Source organism: Molothrus aeneus, chromosome 12 (assembly GCF_037042795.1).
Source record: "Molothrus aeneus isolate 106 chromosome 12, BPBGC_Maene_1.0, whole genome shotgun sequence".
NCBI lineage: Eukaryota > Metazoa > Chordata > Aves > Passeriformes > Icteridae > Molothrus > Molothrus aeneus.
The window spans coordinates 12,810,032-12,828,880 of NC_089657.1; the positions used below are offsets into that span (position 1 = coordinate 12,810,032).

The 18,849-nt window shown below is 36.6% G+C and overlaps 1 protein-coding gene across 4 annotated transcripts in view; it reads left to right on the forward strand.

The window, feature by feature from the left end:
* The window catches only part of ERC2 (ELKS/RAB6-interacting/CAST family member 2), a 406,794-nt gene that overhangs the window by 68,680 nt on the left and 319,265 nt on the right, over window positions 1–18,849 (forward strand). For all 4 annotated transcript variants that reach the window (XR_010784376.1, XR_010784377.1, XR_010784378.1 and 1 more), the window contains one exon: window positions 14,057–14,131. Coding sequence is in view for 1 of the 4 variants with exons in the window: in XM_066558029.1 (XP_066414126.1) it covers window positions 14,057–14,131 (75 nt within the window). In the remaining 3 variants the exon portion in view is untranslated. The remainder of the gene's footprint in view (window positions 1–14,056; window positions 14,132–18,849) is intronic.

Consider the following 18,849-nt stretch of genomic DNA (forward strand, 5'->3'; position numbering starts at 1 on the left):
TGATAATTGAGTTGAATTTTCAAGAACTGTTTTTAAAAGCTATTCTAACAGACATTTGGTAACATTAATATGCTCAAGAAAAGAGAGAAATATATTGAAATTTAGTTCCTCTTCCTATAGATAGGTAAGAGAACCCACAGGTGACATTTTGGACCATATTCAGGTCTGGTTCCTGAGCCAGAAAACGCTCGTTAACTTGACCATTTCTCATTTTGTGAACCAGTCATTGAGTAATTCAGAAGAACCCCATAAAATGGTACTTATCCTGTGTATGGGGATTGTCCTGTATGCATACATTTGCAGATGAGGAGAACATCAGGGTGTAGCAGAAGAACTAAAGGGGGGCCCTCAGAGTGGCCTATTCTTCCCGGTGAACCACAGAAGTCCTACCAGCCTTTCTGTGGTAAGTTTGCTCCAGTGAATGAATTATTGTCAGTCACACTCATATTTATGTTTGTGATCACACAAATAACAGTTTGTGCATGTATCTGGGAATATTTTTCTTTTCTAATATTTCAATTAAATTTGCTTTATCATTATATTTTATTTTCTCTGTTTACTTTTTTTGTTCTAAGGGGTTGGATAATGATAGGAGCTACAGATCAATTTAGGGTTCTTTTTCCCTTTTCTTGTCTTCCAGATTCTTAACATCTTGTAGGAAATGCATTGCATATGAGGAAGGTCAGAAAAAGGAATTGATGATCCCAACTTGAAAGACTAAATGGAGACAGGTAATGATGCAGTTCCTTGCCTTGTAATTCTGGCCATTTGAGATGAGGCCTATATAGTAGCTGCTTCTTAGCATGCTACATGATAGATATTAATGAAGTACAGAATCACAATCATTTTACCTAATTGCTCTGTAAAATAAAATAAATTCAACTATCACTGTACCATTCTTTCTCTTAGGTCACCCTGTGATGAGCTCGCCCTCACAGTGCCATCGTTTTCCTCAGAGAAAACATGAAAAATGAGAGGATTAGAAGAAGCCTGTGAAAAGAAGGATTAGATTGCACTCATTTTTTCTACAAAAATGTCCTTATGTTGTAAACTGTTCTAAAGAAAATGCTGTCATCCAAATGCAATAAGAAAACTTTCAATAAAAGTATATAAAACGTAGTTATTTTAAAGTATGTTTATTAAAATTGAAAAGAAACGTTGCTGTTAGGTTTTTCATAGAATAATACACTTCCAAAGCTGTGTTTACAGAGATAAGGAGTGTGGAGGACTTGAGCAGTGAAAGAGACAAGTGCAAGTAAGATCTAACGTAGAATGATGCTTTATTGTTGACATGTTTGCTGCTAAATGAAAATGCTACATCCATTTCATTTTTATTGCCTCTAAAATACAGTAAGATCCTCATATTCATGGTTATACTTAACAGATTTGCACATGATTTAGTCTGCCATGACTTTGCTGCAGTGATGTCACTGACTAGAATTACACTTGTGCTGATGTAAATAAGGCAAGAGTCAAACCATTGGTTCACAGAGACCTGCTGAGAGCCAGAGTTCAGCCCTGAAATTCAGCCTTCTGAAAAAAGGCACAGAGCAATATCCAGATAGAAAATGAATAATGCCTGTAAAGGGAGCCTTTGGCATGCTGAGGTACTGACTGTGGACCTGTTCCTGAAGATATTGCTGGTAGGTAGGAGTTGATGCCAAGAATTTTTGACATTTGTGGGATAGGTCCATCAATTGGCAGGATATGTGAAGAAGTGATTTTGAAAATGGAGGCTGTGTGGTAAGATATAGGGGCCTAAAAATCTGCCTGACTCTATTGTGAGAGTCCATAGAGAGCTGTAAATAACCAGATAGTATTTAACCAAGAAGTAATGCAGTAAGTAAACTATGGAATAAATTGTTTCTGTAATATGTCAACAGAGTTATGTAGTTGGCAATTTTCCACCAGCTAATTTTTTTCTCTACGTTTCTGTTCTTATTCTGCACAGTTTTTCTCTTCTTTTTACAGTTTAACCTGCCTCTTATAGTTTTTAACCCTTAAATTATCTGGAACTCTTTGTTTTGAATTATCTTGAGCCAAAATGTCTTTTTTATAAGCTTTTTTATCTGATGCCAGTAGAGCTTGGGTAATGGTTATTATCAGCTTACTGCTATATTTAAATTAAGGAAAATCTGCCAATTTATAGACTTACTGGGTAATTTAGCAGATTTTTTTGTCGTTTAGTGACAATTTGTTAGATTGGTACTTGTTGAGAACTTCTAAATGTAGCTTAAGCAGTGAATTGAGACTGTGGAATGTGTACGAATGGCATTTCTATCTAGACTGAAAATTTGGCATGTTCAGTGAGTCCTGTGTGCTTAAACCAGTGTCAGATTCAAACTCCCTAGTGATTTACAGAAGGCCTAGATCAAATTCCTCACAGGGATGTTTGGGAAGGCATAGAAAACAAACTGCCACATTTGAAAGAATTGTTAGGACTGACCTTGTCTAAGGCTATAAAAAATTTCAGAAAGAAATATGAAATAAATGTGAAATCAAACATTTCAGGTGTTACTGAGGTTAAGAGTTGTTGCTCTGTAGTGTGCAGGGTGAGTGGAAAGAAAAGAATAGTCAGTATGAGTTACAGAATCTCTAAAGAGAAGTGTCAGCATTTACAGATGCCTAACTCCTAACAGAAGTATCAGAAAAAAAGTGTAAAATTGATAGATGGGTGAACCATAAATATATTTAAGTGAGGGCTAATAGCTCATTGCAGCCTCAATGCACTGAAATTTTCTGTTAACTTGATAATCACCAAGTTAACAGCATTAACATTTATGTTCTAATAACTAGGTTTAAGACTAAATGATGAAAGAAAATTATTTCATCCCTAAAATATAGTAGTCTTTAAGGTGGAGACTTGGCAAGGAACTGTTGAATGAAATTTTGTACTTTTACTTATTTAGCATTTTTTGCTCAGCTATTTCAGAACTACATTATTAATATGTCTGTGAAGTGTTTTTTGAAATGTATGTAAAAGTCAGGAAAAGGTTGGTTCTCCTTTGTTATGCATATCACAATCCATGTGTCTGCACACAGACTAAATGAGTTTTAGGTCATAGAATATTCTGAAAAGAATTCATTTGGTATACACTTACCTGCAAGTTTTCATTATGCTAATTTTGTCAACAGTATATAGACTGTGAAGTCTTAGTGCATTTATTAAGTGCTAAATAGAGATCAAGATTTTTTTAGATTGGCTTTTCTCATTATGGCTAAGGATTCTTTAGCAACATTCTTTTCAAAGAGAACTGCTCTTTAGAAGTGAAACTCTACAAATCAAATCTCCATAGTAACACTAGATTCTTCTGCCAACCCGTGCTGTTGCAAATTTCCTTGTCAAACTAAAGATAGTTTTACAGTTGTACACAACCATTCTTTTTCATGTAGTTAGAATGGAGAAGTAAACCAACAGTTTTATTGGTCATTTTGCTTATATTATTGCATATCCGTTCTCATTTCTGTTGCTAGTATTTTATGTTTTTGTCATTTGTGGGGGGCAAAAAGTGTTCTGAAGTGTAATTTTAGCTTGTAGTTGTACTAGCGAACATCTTTAGTGTAAGAGAAACCTTGAAGAAATGGCTTATTGACTGCAATGACTTTAACAAGAGTCTTTTAGCATGTTGAGAATTCTGTTGCTATTCCACGTATCTCTGCTTACCAATGAGACTTTGGCCTGTTGTGGGGATCACAAGCTAATTGAATCAAAATGGAATCAAAATAATTTCTCTAGTTCAGAAGTATTTTCAAAAATAATGAGTTAGACTTGTTCATCCAGCTGGTATAAATAAAAGGAATCTATTGCCATAAGTACTCCCCTGAGAAGCAGTGCAGTGTATCCCTGTGCTGCTCAGAGCTGAAGGGGAGCCCTGTGTGTGCTTTCCTGATCCTGGAAGGAGGCACCACTGTGGATTCCTAAAACTGTGGATCCTGATTCCTTCTGGCACATAAGGTGTCCCATGAGTTGTCTTTCCCTGTCTTGATGAGGAAACAGTTCTTGAGTGGGACTGCTGGGGTTGTGCAATCGTCAGGCTGGGTGGATGGGGTAGCTCTGCATGAAACACTGAACATGTGTTCTGACCTTCCTTCCCACCTTAAAATGAGAAGTAGCTATAATGGATGATCAAAATGCTGTTGGAATAACTTGGTGACGGGATGTGTCTGCTTAAGGGTGGGAAATGTCTGTATTTTTACACATAAAATGAATGTGCTTTTGGTCTTTTGATTAGTGGTCAGTTGCAAGTTTTTAATGAAAATGGTAGAGGTGTTTAGCCTGGCATAACTCTTCAGTGAGCAGAAAGGAAGAGGCTGTGGGCTGACTTAATTATTCTGGTTTCCCACATGGTGTGGGAAGTTTGCTACTTTGAGGATTAAAAATGACCATTTTGTGAAATAGCAACTGATGCTGTGATATCTATACTTGACATTGTATGAAATGTATACAGGTATGTAAAGGTCTGTGTAGATGTCTATTTAATAATGCTGCTGATCAATATGTGCTAATCCTGCAAGGGAGGAGGAATTAATATATAGACTTTTTTATTCTAGAAGTTCAACACCACTTAAGTTGAAACTTTCGGCTGCTGTAACCCCTCTGCTTTTTATATATTCTTCAGTTTATGAACCAGAACTTGAAAGGGTTGATGGTGTCTTGTCTATGCATCCCATACTTGCTTTAGACTGAGTTAAATTAAGCTCTAATTTCAATGCACCAGGCAAAGAAGAACTAATAAAAAAGAGAAAGCTCCTTCTTGAGTATGAATTGAGGTCCCTGCAGTACCTCTGGGCTGGTCATGAGCATTACATTGTCCTATGCTCCACATAAAAGAGAGAATGTGTACTTCAGAAGGACAGTCTGGCTAAGAGAAGAAAACATTGAACCATCTTCTTTATAAAGTTATCCTGAAACAACGTATTACTCTGAAAAGCCTTGAGCTGACTCTGCCTCTGTTTTTAAACAAATATGACAAAAGATATTTATAATAGCAGTAATTCCACGTTTTTGAGTTAAAGAAGATCTAGAAATCAGATAATACATAGCATGTAATTTTTTTCTCTCAGTATATTAAGGCAGTTTTATTTGTACCTGCTGTATTCAGGCCTTCTGTAATAGTGACTTCAAAAGTTATCAAAACAAACCAAATGCCATACCTATACTGAGGTAAGTTTTGTGCCTAACAAAAGATGTAAAACATGGAAAGCATAGATAACAGTGGTTTGTTATTGCTGCCACTTCTGTTTGGAACATGGCGGATTTTTTTAAAAACATGTAATCATGCCTTCTGTATAGAATTTAGTATACTATGTCAACGTGCAGATTTTTTCTATTTGCCAGTTTTCCAGTCTTAACTATGCAAGCATCATTACATGGACTCACAAAGTTTTGAAAATTCTCCTTTAGGGTCTGTTTTTAATCACAACAAAATAGCAGTAATTTTGGTCAAGATTCTTTTCATTTACATCTCTGGAAAAAACTGAAACATTTGCATATATTTATAGTATCTCTGCATTCAGCATTTATTTTGAGTACTGATGCACAGGGAAGTAGTTTTTAAACTGTCCCTCAGCCCCTGGTCTATAGGTATTCATGGCAGCATATAGATACAGGAAAGGTCAAGTCTGAACTGTGTGAGGAAGTGGTGTCTTGCTCCTTGTGTTGCCCTGAGGTAAGGAAAAGGAATAAAATAAAGAATTTCTTTTCCCATTCTTAAAAGGTATCTGTGATATGAAGTGTTGTTGTTCCTAAGAGACAACAGCAGACACTTTTCACTTTGGCATAATTTAAAAACAGATAAGGAACTCTTGTATCTTTTATGCAGTGATAAAATAGTTTTTTTTTTCTGATCATATTTTCAGTTCATGTGTGGGTTTTTCTTTTTCTGTTCTGATAAAAATGGAAAAGGAAATTTGAACAGATGGATTTGAGTTACCAAGCAACACTTAGTTTCCCAGGCAATGGAAAAAGAGTCAGAGCAGGTGCTAAGTGGATTTTATTCATTTTTTTTTTAATTTATTATTGTGAGCTGATGTATGAGCTTCACTTTAAGAGATTCTTGAAAAACTTCATAGAATATAAATAAATATTCAGTAAACTCCTTGGGCAGGTTGTTTCCTATATGACTTGAACAGTTCTTTTCTGTAGAAAACAGTTCTTGTGGTAGAGCACAGTTTGTGCAGCAAGGCTGTTGTAGAGAACATTGGTGTTGTTTCCTTCACTCCAATATTCTCATATACAATTAACTCTATTTTTCTGATTTTAATGTGTTCCTGTAATTTCAGAGTGAAATAAGTGTTCTGCATTCTCAAATGTTTAGACATTACCCCCACTTCTTCCCTCTTGAGAAAGACTGACTTGGTTGGCAAATCTCAACTGATAGGCAGAGCTGTATTGAATTGGTGGGTGCCTTAAATTCAGTTTCTGGCAGATCCAAAAATAGGATTTTTTTAAAAAAAAGTCAATGCAAGCTAATTTCTTCCTTTCTTTTTTTAGTGAGATTGTAGTGTGGTGAGTTCTTTTGACAAGCATAACATTTTAGCTTTAGGTTAAAAAGCGTGCTATTTACAAGTTTTGGTTTTTTTTAAACCAAACCAAAATGCCCACCCACCAAAGCACTCAAATTGTGTGAAAAATTATCTGTGTCTTATTTCTTTAGGGTACTGCTCTCATGTCCTTCTCAGCTCTACATTTGCATAAACTAACAGCTGTGCAGAACACTTGGGAATATAAGGATGACATTTCCCTGAACATCTAGGGGAGATAATGTTGTTAACTGAGAGCTTTGACATTCTGTTACATGATGATATGATAACTGTAATCTTTGTTAGAAAATAATATCTTAAGTTTTCATCCACCGCTATCTCCACTTCTGTTCTGCAGCACTGCTCTCCATGCTCTCGCTCATCACCCAGCCTGTTCTGATACTGGCATTGCCCCCACCCAGGTGCAGGACCTGGCCCTTGAGGGTTCCCAGGAGCACATTCCTGCAGCCTGTCCTGCCCCTCTCACCCATCCCTTCCCAACCAACACTGCTCAGCTGGTGCCATCTGTGAGCTTGCTGAGGCTGTGCTCAATGCCATTGATCCAGGTATTGGATAGTATTTATCTCAATATGGGCCCTTGGATGCCACAAATATTGTCACAAAACTTAATTTGCATTTTTAAAAAACTTGATATACCACAGAGCCAATGAACTTACACATTTGAAGTCTTATTAACTCTGATGTTTGCTGGCTTTGCTGATTAAGTTTAAATACTAAATAGCCTAAGCCAGCAGTAATTTTAAATGCATGTAAGTAAAACCCACCCATATTTAGAAAAGCACTTCCTGGAGAATTAGCGAACTGAAAATCAAACCCATCAGTTATTTTAGCTAGTGATTTCACCAAGGCCACATGAAGGGCAAAGAGGCATGAATACATAGGCTAGAAAAGGTAATAATAAAAGAGTATATCCATTAATAAGTTTGGACATTAGTAGATAGAACTATGCTTTTCAAAATTAAAAAATCCCAGGCTAATAAATTTGAAGTATTAGTGCAACATGGGGGTGGGCCAGCACTCCCCTGGGTTGGCTCAGGCTGTTTACAGTGATTGATGTTTGCTCAATGTGAGGTTTATAAAAGGATTTCTACCAGAAAAGTGAACACATGTTTGAAGTTCTGTGCATACTAACACCAGCTAACACATTCTGCAGTAACCTTAAGAACTCTGTGCAGCAAGTGTGTGAAATATGTAGTATTTCTGGCTTTGAGTTGTTGAGTGTGAGCCTGGTTTTGGCAGGGCTATTTTGCTGCCATTTGAAAACTAAGTTCTTAATTTAATAATTTAAATTGGTTTTGCATCTGCAGTCAGGCTGAAGAGGAGCACTGGTGCAGAGCAGAAAATAAACAAGTTTTACTGGGTATGTGCATAGGTTGGAAGGTGGGGAAAGCACTTAACAGGATATCACCCTTTGTCTTTTTGTTTTTCTAGGACAGAACTCTTAGCTTTCAGCTTGTTTAAGGAAGCTATCAGGAGGTTAGCTGTGTGAGTATGGAAAGAACTGTTGGAAAACTGCTTTCCTCTATTTAGATGAAGTGGCTGTAGAAATACCACAAGCACTGTGTGTTGGCACTGCTGGTAACATCCTATCTCACAGTACTGTCCATGTTTAGATGGCTTTGGTTTTTTATTATTTATGAAGAGTGGAGCTGGCACACAGCAATGTCTCTGCTGTGTGTTCTGGATCTTGGGATTGTATTTAGTAATTTTGCTGTGACTTTACCCTTTGAAGCATTGCCTGTATGCTTTTGATGGCAGGAGCAAGGGAAGTCTATTCTTAGTTACACCCTAAGGTGGAATTCCATTATTACTCCATGGTTAGTGTTACACTTATTCTAAAACTGATGGGATATTGCTTTCTTTTTCAGCCTTATTAAAAAGTTCTTTGTGTGCTCAAGCTTCTAAATGGGAGGGAAGTACTGGAAATAAGTCTTTAAAATAATGGATTTGTTGGATAAGGATTTTTTAAACTCTATGGATTACACAAAGGATTTGTAACAAGGATTTTGCATTTTAAGAATTTGAAGATGTGATTTTAATACAAGATAGTATTCTAAAAAAAGATCCCCACACCCAAAACCAAATACCTAAAAATCCTGGTTTATAACTCCCAACAATGTTTCATTTATGTGTCTTACTGCAAATTAAGTGACTCTTTTTAGTGCACCTGAGTTACTAGTAAATGACTATTTAAACATCTAGCTTTTAAAGAAAAAGCATATTTTCCCATGCAGTTTAAAAGCTTCATATGCACTGAAAAGAGAAAAATTTTTAGCCAAGATGTTTCTAGAGTATATTTGCTTTGCAGAAGCATATGCAGCAGTTGGAATATCTGTTTACTGATTCTAATGGACTACACCTGAAAACAAATATATGGCCTTCCTTTACTGCAGACACTGAAGCATTTCGGTATGCATTCTTAAAGAAAATGGTGAAAAGGGAGAAAATTGTTTATTGTCAAAGTTTCTTTTTCTGAAAATATGTGTAAAGCAATAACTCTTCCCTTTTTCTAAAATTGGGGAAGTAATTTTGTTAAGAGGACAAGAGATTAATGATACTCTGCAAAACAGAAATGATCCCCTAGGAGTTTTATTCTTTCTACAATGAAAAGAAATAAATTTTCAAGAATTCTGGTAAAAGTGGGGTTTCAGTAGCTCCTTTCAGAAAACACTCTATGTGCTTTCAATTACAAACTAAATCATCCCACATGCATTTCAAGCTCCATATACAAACCTTGTTTTCACTTGCAACTTTTTGTATGTGGTCTCTTGCCAGAGGACAAACTTCCAGTATGACAATGCATGTGGTTGCTTAAGGTGTTTTTGACATACAGGTCAAAGAAAAGCTGAGTTTTTTAAATCTTGGATTATTTTTCCTCATAGTCTGTCCTTAGGTATGGTAGTAAAACTTCCTAAGCCCATCTTATATGCATGAGTTCAAGAATAAATGGAAGTCTGATCATTGCAAAGAAATACTTTGGCTCGTGATTCAATATGGTGGTTTTCAACTGGTCTAAAAACTCCTCCTTTCTCCCTCATACTCTTCTTTACATCTCCAATTTTTTAAATGTACGCCAGGTATTGTGCTAGACTCATTGTTCAAGAGTAGTACTGAGGCCACTGAGATTATTGCTGGATTTGTCTGTCATGATGTACTACTGACCTTTGTTTTATACTTTCGTGGTCGTCCCTGATTAATGCAATTTCTTTCATATTCATCAAAATTCATATCTGTTTATTTAAAAAGAAAAATGGAGAGAGAATTAGGCATGCATCTGAGTATTTTGCTTAACTCTGAGAACTTAACAAATTTTAATGCCCCTAATTTACAAAGAAAATCTCTGCAGAACTTTTGTAGCTATCAGCACTTCACATTTCCTCTAAATTTTCCTTTCATGTTCTTATATATATATTTTTCATTTATATATATATATATATATTTCATTTCTTCAAGCTTTGTTGGAATTTGAGAAAACTTCTTTAACAGGTTCTCCCAGAGTTCAAATACCTATAATGGTGAATTTTTAAAAGAGAATTAATGGTAACATGATTTTTAGAATACTTTCCAATAAAAGGGCTCCTTTTTCCTGCACACTGGAGACAGACATGGGAATTTTGTGTAGTCAGTTTATGGTTTCCAGAAAGACAAAGAGTTTGATCAGGATTTCTTAAATCTATTTTAATTTTAATTAGTGTGAGGCTGTTTTGGCTGGGGGTAGTTGTGCAGAGTTAGAAAACAGCAGAAAAATCTGTATGTTAAGAAGGAATCAATTTCTCTATGTTCCATTTTTCTAGTATTCTTGTTAAATTGAATTTGATCTGTGTTTCTAATGGTATTTTTGGCTAAAGAAACACGACTGTTTAGACACTTTTGGTAAGTGCTGTGCTTTTACCTAAATAATTGCTTGAAATATTGAAATACTGCTGATCTAAATTTTCAAGTTCAGACAAGCTGATTCTGGAGAAGAACTACCAAGGCTTTCTTTTCCAGAGGAATGGAACCAGTGTGCTTGGAGGTGTTTGAGAGAACTAGCAGCTCTTATGCCATTGTCTGCTGTGATTTGCAGATTTGTACATTTTGTCTGTGAAGGCAAAAAGCTGCATTTGCTGACGCGATGGTTGCTCATGCCAGTTTTTATACTGCCTTCTTTAATAATTTTTCTTTCTTCTTCTAATGCAGACACAGTTTCACACCATCTCTAAATTGCATATTTTTCTGGTTTTTAGATTTCTTTTCTAGCACTTTGTGTCATTTTTTAGGCAGTTTTGTATAAATAAATGTAGAACCTTGAGCTACATTGACAGTGTTGGTACCATTGAATGAGAACAACACAGTCAGTGATGTCTTGGGAACGTTAATAAAATACTTCAGAAACAGAGTAAAAAAAGATCAGTTTGCAGCACCTTGACTTTCCTGCAGCCAAGGGATGAAGTGTCTTTTAATATAAGTGGGATAAAACCACAGTTTTATTTGGGTAATTAGTATAAGGTTCAGATTATGCTAGGTAGTGGGGATTTTCAGCACCAGTGATTTATGACAAAATCTTGCAATATCTTCTTACCAAATTCTGTATAAAAGGGTAGAATTCATATTCCACCAGTATTTTAAGATTATAATCTTTCTCCCCTTTGGATTTTTTTTTTTTTGTGTGTTTAAGTTGGTGTTAAGATTGTGTGCTAAAGTTACTTCTGAGGCCTATACGAGATGCTAACCTAATATTGTGGAAGGAGAAAGCAATGACCAAGTTTGGATTGAAGCTCATTTTAGTTTAAAAGCAAAGACTATTAAAGCAAATTTAATGTGAAGGAGATCTGAGTACTTGCTAGTTTTGTGTGGGTGCATTAATCACCTTGACAACTAAGCATCATCAGGAAATACAAGGTGTGGGCATTTGGTAACGCATTAGTTATAATTAATTATAATTAATTTGCATGTGCAAAGTGGTTACTCAGAATCAGGTGTCATATAGAGGGGTATAAAGAAAATCTAGTTTTATAAATGATTGCATCTCTGAGCTATTTTTAGTATAGGCTTTGATTGTTGCAGAGATGATGACACAAGAATTTTTTCATGGATATAAGAATCAAGAGTTCCTGTCAATACAGTTTAGGTTAAAATAAACTATCCCTAGTAAGTTTTTGATTTTTTCCCCCCAAAATTTTCTTATTTGTCTCCCTGGGCTTTTTATTAAAAGAATTGAAAACAAGAAATGGACATCATTCCAGAAATGATGTAATGGATAAAAACCTGGCTTCCTTAGGCTATGAGGACTTTCTGAAATCTCTAGAATATCTCTTGCTTAGCTGTTCAGGCAAATTTGAAAGCCTCCAGATGACCTCAGACAGTAAAACAATCAGGGTAAGGTATCATGCACATAAAGTGTATCCTTAAATTAGTACCCAAAAGTATATCCCTGAATCAGGCACCCCAAATGAAAAAACACATACATAGAACAACGTAAATTCAAGAACTGAGCCTTGTGGGAGTCTCCAAACATTTGAATCTGATTGGAAGAAAACCCACACAAAAAAATAAAGTGGGAGTCATTTTCTGATCTTCTCCAGAATCCTAAAGTCTGCTTCATTTTACCATCAGGGATAGAGAAGAAAAGCTTTTAAGTCAGCCAGCATCAGATTGATTCATAAAGCAAACAGGAAAAGCATTATGAGGCAAGGCTTCATGCTATGATAGACATCTCGGAGTACGCATCTTTGGCAGTCTATACATCTCTGGCTAAGGGGGTGGAAACTCTGGTTTGTCTCCCTGGGCAATGTGTGGAATCCTGTTTATATTCCAGCTCAGTTTATATGGCCCTGGGGAGCAAAGTCTGGTCTTAGAATTAGCTGTAATTTTTGCTGATCTGATAGTGGTATGACTGGCCAACTATTCTTTTGTGTAACTGTATGACAAATTCATTACGTACTCTTATTTTTTAAAACATTTGTGCAGTGAAGGTACTTATTTTATCTAAGAAAAACAGCTGGTGGTGATTGAGTGATTCCTTGCATAGGTGATTTGCAAAGATTTCTTTCTTTTTATAATACGGAGAGTTGCATTTAAATTACAAAAACCACAAGGAAAAAGGTCCAATCAGATATACTATTTCATAAATGCAGAAAGAATTTCATTAATTCCAAAGCATTTGAAAAATGCATAGAATCAAAATTATAAGTTGACTGTTATCTGTTAAAGGTAGTTTAAATATATGTATATGTACCTGCAGTATATTTAATGTAATAAAAAACTGTTCAGACTTAGTGTTGAGTATACTAATATGTCTCTTGCAGTTATTTTACTACATTAAGCTGCACATTTTTAAATATATTTTATAAAGATGCTTATTAGCAGTAGACTTCAGTTTAATAACAGACAGTAATTAGTCTTTGAGAGCAGTTTCTCACAGTTACGGATAACCCATATGTTTGTTGCCACACAGAAGAAGAAACTGATTGATAGTTTGTGATACAAAAAATGACTTTTAAACTTGTGGGTTATAAGGGAGGCAAGACCTTGTCTCCTTGGCCTCAAGCATAAACATCTTTTTCATGGCTACAAGGTTAGTTCAGGAGTCTGTGAAGCACTGAAAGAGAAAGAACTAGGACATAAAGACATCATGGATGGCACTCTGTCCTTTAAAGCAGAAGGACTCCAAAGGAGCAGAAATGGGACAATATCTGTCCTGTTTCAGGTTTTTTTATTAATAAACTTCTCAGATAGTTTATGGGAAGGGAATAAGCATCACCAAATTCTCAAATGAAAGTGTTTTGTCACACCTTGACTACATTTTTTCCAGGTAGTTATGGGAGATTTTTATCAGGATATGTCATACCAAGATGCAACTCTGGTTTCATGAGACTGAGTGCTGCTGTCTTCATACTCTTGTGGGTTTTTGTTAAGTTATTGTTTTTATAAAGACCAGTATGGATTGGTACTGTTAACTTTGTCCTAACTAATGCAATCCATTTTTCTTTTGCTTGTGGATTAAGATGCATAAAAACGAGTATGAAAATGTGAAAACTGAAATGTTAATGCTATTGTAGCGTGTGCTGCGTCAGCCCACTACATAATTATTATCCTTAAAATGTCAAATTTGAATATAATGGGTTTAAATTGCTTATTTCAGACAATAGAGGAAAAATTAGGAAGAAACTGCAGTAAAAAAATTTAACACTTACCAGTGTTTGAAGTAGTAACAGAATTAAATAAAGTTTTGTTGTTTAAGCAGCAGCAGCATTGTATCTGGACTAAGAAATTCCTTGCTGGGTTGTCACGCCTGCCGTTAATTATTGATAAGGGGTTTCAGAAATAGCGCATGTGCTGTCAGAGTTGGCTGTAACACAAGACAGGGAGTGCAGTGGTGGCAGAGGGGATACAGCCAGGGCAGCACCTGTAGCACTTGGAGTTACCTGCTTCTTGCCATCAGGCTTTTATTTTGTTGCAATGAGTTCATGTGGGCGGTTAAAATAATGGAAAGATGAGTCGTCAAGCTTATTTCTATCGTGTCCCTCCACAGGAACTGCACAGAAGAACCCAACTTCAGCCTGAGCCAGCAAAGACGAAGGCTCTGCAAACAGTCATCGAGATGAAGGTATGGTCTTTGCATCTTTCCCTGTATGTAATTTCTGCAGCATGAACTCATGTACTGGGTATGGCTGGGATGGAGTTAATTTTCCCCATAGCAACCTGTCTGGTCCTGTGTTTTGAATTTCAGACTGAGAGCAGTGTTGATAGCATGGTGATGTTTTAGCTGTTGTCCAACAGGGCTTACACAAAGAGTCAAAGCTTTCCCAGTTTCTCACTCTGCTCTCACCCTGCAAGCAGGGAGAGGCTGGGAAGGGAGCACAGTGAGGACAGCTGACCCAAATTCACCACAGGGATAATCCATACTGTCATGTCATGCTCAGCCTCCACACACTGAAGGGAGGACCTTCAGAGTCAGGCATTTGTGTTCCCAAATAACTCCTGTGCCTGATGAGCTCTACTGAAAACAGTCAGGCATCTTCCTGCCCATAGGAAGCAGTGCATGAATTCCATGTGTTGCTTTGCTTGCATGCACGGCTTTGCCTTACATATTACACCAGCTTTATCTCAAACAATGAGTTTTCCCACTTCTGCTCTCTGGTTCTCTCACCCATCCCACTGAAGGGGAGTGAACAAGCAGCTGTAACAGCTGCCTAGCAAGTGTTGATTTATGACTTTTACTCGTTAGTTACTGAATGCTTTCTTTACCATGTCAATTAATTTTGTTATGTAGCTAGGAATAATTAGTACTTATTTCTCCTGGTCTGTTTTCTAAAAAAAAATTTAAAAACTCAAGTGTAGCACTGCTGAAAAATGAGAACAGAATATTGCTTTTTAAAAAGACTAGGGGGTGTGTGTAGGAAATCCAAAGTACATGGAATAAAATGGCTAATGTAAAATGTTTTCCTCCTCAAACCTTTAAACTAGTTCTTCTGTTGGTTGTTATTCGGCCATAATTTTCCTGCCAACCTAAGGGAAATATTAGTTGCATCAGCAGGTATGACAAAATTTGATGAAACAGCTCTCTTAGTCCTGGCTATAGTTTATTCTTTTTGTTACATAATATTACTAAAGTGTTGTGGGTTTCCCCTCCACAATAACAAGGAATAAAAATAGTAATTTAAAAAGTGAAAACTGATATTTTGGCATAATTCTGTGAGTCTGGTTTGTTCATCTTTAAGAGAAATACCATGAGACTTGAGATAATTTGTGAGCTGGCAATGCTGCCTGAAATTCATTAATGATGGTCTTTCATTTCATTCTTAAAAGGAAGTGCAAATTAAAGGCCTCATTTTACCAGTGACTTCTGTTGTGAGCAAATGAGTTCAGCATGTCTGAACATTGTGGTAAACACACAGTTAAAACAACAGCAGGACTTTATCAATACAGTATCTATCTTTCAATAGGTAATAATTAGTTTGGATTATATGGGTAACAAAGAAGATATATTGATTACAGAATTTGATTTTTGGATGTATATTTGCTTTGGACATTAGTTCAGAAGTCTTTGTATGAAATCTATGTTTTTGCAGTAACTCACTACCCTAAGTAAATGGGAAAGTAAGATACTGGCTGAGAAACTTGGTTTTACTATTAATATTCAGAATTATAAATTTAAAAGTTCTCGGATACAAAAGCAATGTGTTAGAATAATGTATAATCTTTCATGTGGGTTATATAACAATGTGAAGGACATGTTGAAGTTAATTTTCAGTTCCTCTTCCTGTACCAAAAGTGTGAAAAGATCAGGGATGGGGGGTACAGGACACATGTGATGGCTGTCGCTGCTCCTGACTGTGTCTGTCCCTGAGGACACTGAAGGGTTTTCTGTTTGACTCCCAGGAGAGGTGGGTGTGCTGCAATGTTCCACTTTTTAAAAATCAGATCTTAATAGGGAGAGCTTTCATTTATTGTGAGACTGCAATCCTGTTTCTGGAGTTCTGATGCAAAGCTGCTCTTTGCCTCTGAGGCACGCAGTTTTTTCTGTCCCTATGAATACATGCCCCTTTGGGGTTGCCTCTGTCTAAAATAGGCCTAATATTGAAAAGAAAAAGGGACAAATGTAAGATGTTGAAATCCACATGATTAAACAGCAGTTTTCATTACAAGTTCCAGATTTGGAATGTTTTCAAGTAAATTTAAATTGTCTTAATCCAGACAGCATTTGTTTTGAAAAAATGTGGAACATTTGTTTTGAATGATCAAGCGTTGAAGGAATTGTTTCCCTACAATGTTGAGGGTAGAAGGAGGGAGAGGATTAGCTGTAATGTGGCAGTCTCAGGCCATCCACTCCCCCATGCAGAGACTCCAAGCAGTTTATATTTCTCTTCACCACACCCAGCCCCTTCCAGCCCCTCACCACTTATTTGTCTGAGTGCCTTCCATGGCTCCCCCAGGCTCTGCCAGGTTACAACTGTCCCTCCTTCATAAATCCCTCTGTTCTCTCTGTGGTTTTCTTCTGTCCCTTGCCACTGCTGAATTCTTTCTGTCCCTTTTCTCAGTCTGTATTCCCTTTCATCCAATCAAGGATACCCATTTCTCCTACCTATCCTCTCTTGTGTTTATTTGACTCCAACATCTTCTGTCCTACGTGTCCTGTCCTGTCATCACCTTCATTTCTCTCTAAAGCTCTGCAAGTAGTTGCTTCTTCTTACAGCAATTGCATTTTCTGCATAACTGCTATCTTGTTCACCAGTGTTTATCTCCTATATATTCATGCAAAATAAAAAAAGGCAAACAAAAAAAAGATGGTAAATTCACATCCTATGCCCTGACCTTAAAAAAGGATAAATTTAGACTGGACATATGAAGAAACAGAATTTTATGATGTAGTGGGGCCCTGGCACAGGTTGCCCAGAGAAGCTGTGGATGTCCTTTCCCTGAAGGTGTTCCTGACCAGGCTGGATGGGGCTTGGAGCAGCTTGGGATCGTGGAAGGTGTCCTTGCCCATGGCAGGGGGTTGGATTAGATGACACCTTTAAATGCTGCTTCCAACCCAGCCATTTCGTGTTGCTAAGATCTAATTCTATCATCACTATCATCATGTGATAGTACTTGAGAGAGAAAATCAGAAATTGCCTACAAATATTGCCTAGAACTCACCTTAAGGATAGGATATTGAAAAATATGTGGAGTCTAGCAACTATAAAGTCTTTATAAATGTAATCTGTAAAGTAAATGAACGTATTTGTGGTGTACCTTACTTGCAGAAAGAGCCATCTTTATGTATTGATCCAGCTGTGATATTTCAGGTATGGGTTTGGTTCTAGAGAAGTGTGTGTGTGTGTTTGCAGTGCAACATACTCTATTGTTAAGATTGCATGAACTTTCACTTCCCTTATCTTCAAAGATAAACCTGAATATTCTCTGCATTAAATTTACAAGGTAGAAATTCATACAGTAAGGGTAATTGTGTATGGTCTGTTGGCAGTCCATGCACATAAGTGTGTTTAAATTCAAGCTTTATTAAACATGAAGTTTCAAATATTTCCTTCTGATTGCTTGTTGAATTCCCTACAAGCAAAATTTTGCAGACATAATTTACATTTATCAAGTATCTCAAATGATGAGCAGTAGCATTTCATTACTTTTCCTTTCAGAATAAGAGAACCTGGAATGCTGTATTATATAGTGTTGGACTTGATGATCTTTGTGGGTCCCTTCCAACTCAGAATATTCTGTGGTTCTGTGGTTATTTACAAATGTTTTCCCTTTTCCTGCCCCTCAGTTTTCAGGAAATGTTCTATAGGAGTCTTGTAAGCACTGATATCATTCTTGAAACAGCATTGTGGAAACTCACTTGTTAGACTTCTTCCATTGTGAAATACTGTTTTCTTCAGCATCAGGACACATACTAATTTTTTTCACATTCCAAAAGAGGTGGGCTTCTGCTAGGTCCAGCCAGCAGAAACCTGAATAGCCCTAACCTCTCACAGAATATCTGCAACACTATTCTAATACAGGAGATAAGGAAGAAGTATTGGTTACTGCTGGAAGGAGGGGATAGATCAGGGTGAGTGCCCTGATCTGTCACAAATCCTGCTACAGAATCTTATGTCTTTTAACAGATGTAGAGGGCCTGACTGAAAAAAATCAGAACAAATACTGTATTGTTTTAGAACTTAGATGATGTTATTAGTACCATTTAATACTAAGCTGCTTCCTTAATATTGCAAAGGAATCTTTGTTGTGATTCAGGACAGACCTATGAAGTTTTTTAGCATGTTGCTGGTGGGGATAAATCTTAGAGGTTGGAAGGAAATATTGCATCTGTTCCCATTTCAGTTCCTGAAAGCTCTGCCCAACAAGACTGATTGAAAGTTTTCCAGTTGAAATTTTCTGTGGGAAAATGCTGATTCAGCTGAATCAGGAGGTTTCATGGGAATGTGTCAGAACTTTTGACAAATGCAAAGCTCCCTAACTTTCTGTGCATGCTGTATGCCAGCCCAGCTCCCTTGTGGCAGTACCACTGGGGGTTCTGGGCTCTCTGTTTTATCTTTGACCTATGAGGTTTTTCACTTTCCAGCAGTTGTCCAACCTCTAAGGTTTCCTGGGCAAGCCAGCATGCAGTAGGGAACAGTACCTTTGAGTTTCACAAAACTTGTGAAATTTCTGGCTTCTGTTTCAATAAAAAGCTAATGTAGAATTTAGTGACAATTTTTCAAGACACAGGAAAATAGCTTTTGCACATTTCTAATCACAGCATGCAAAGATATATTAAAAATAAACTTTTCCTCAGTGATTTCAATTTTATGATGAAGCAGAAGTACAGAAAATGCTTCCAAA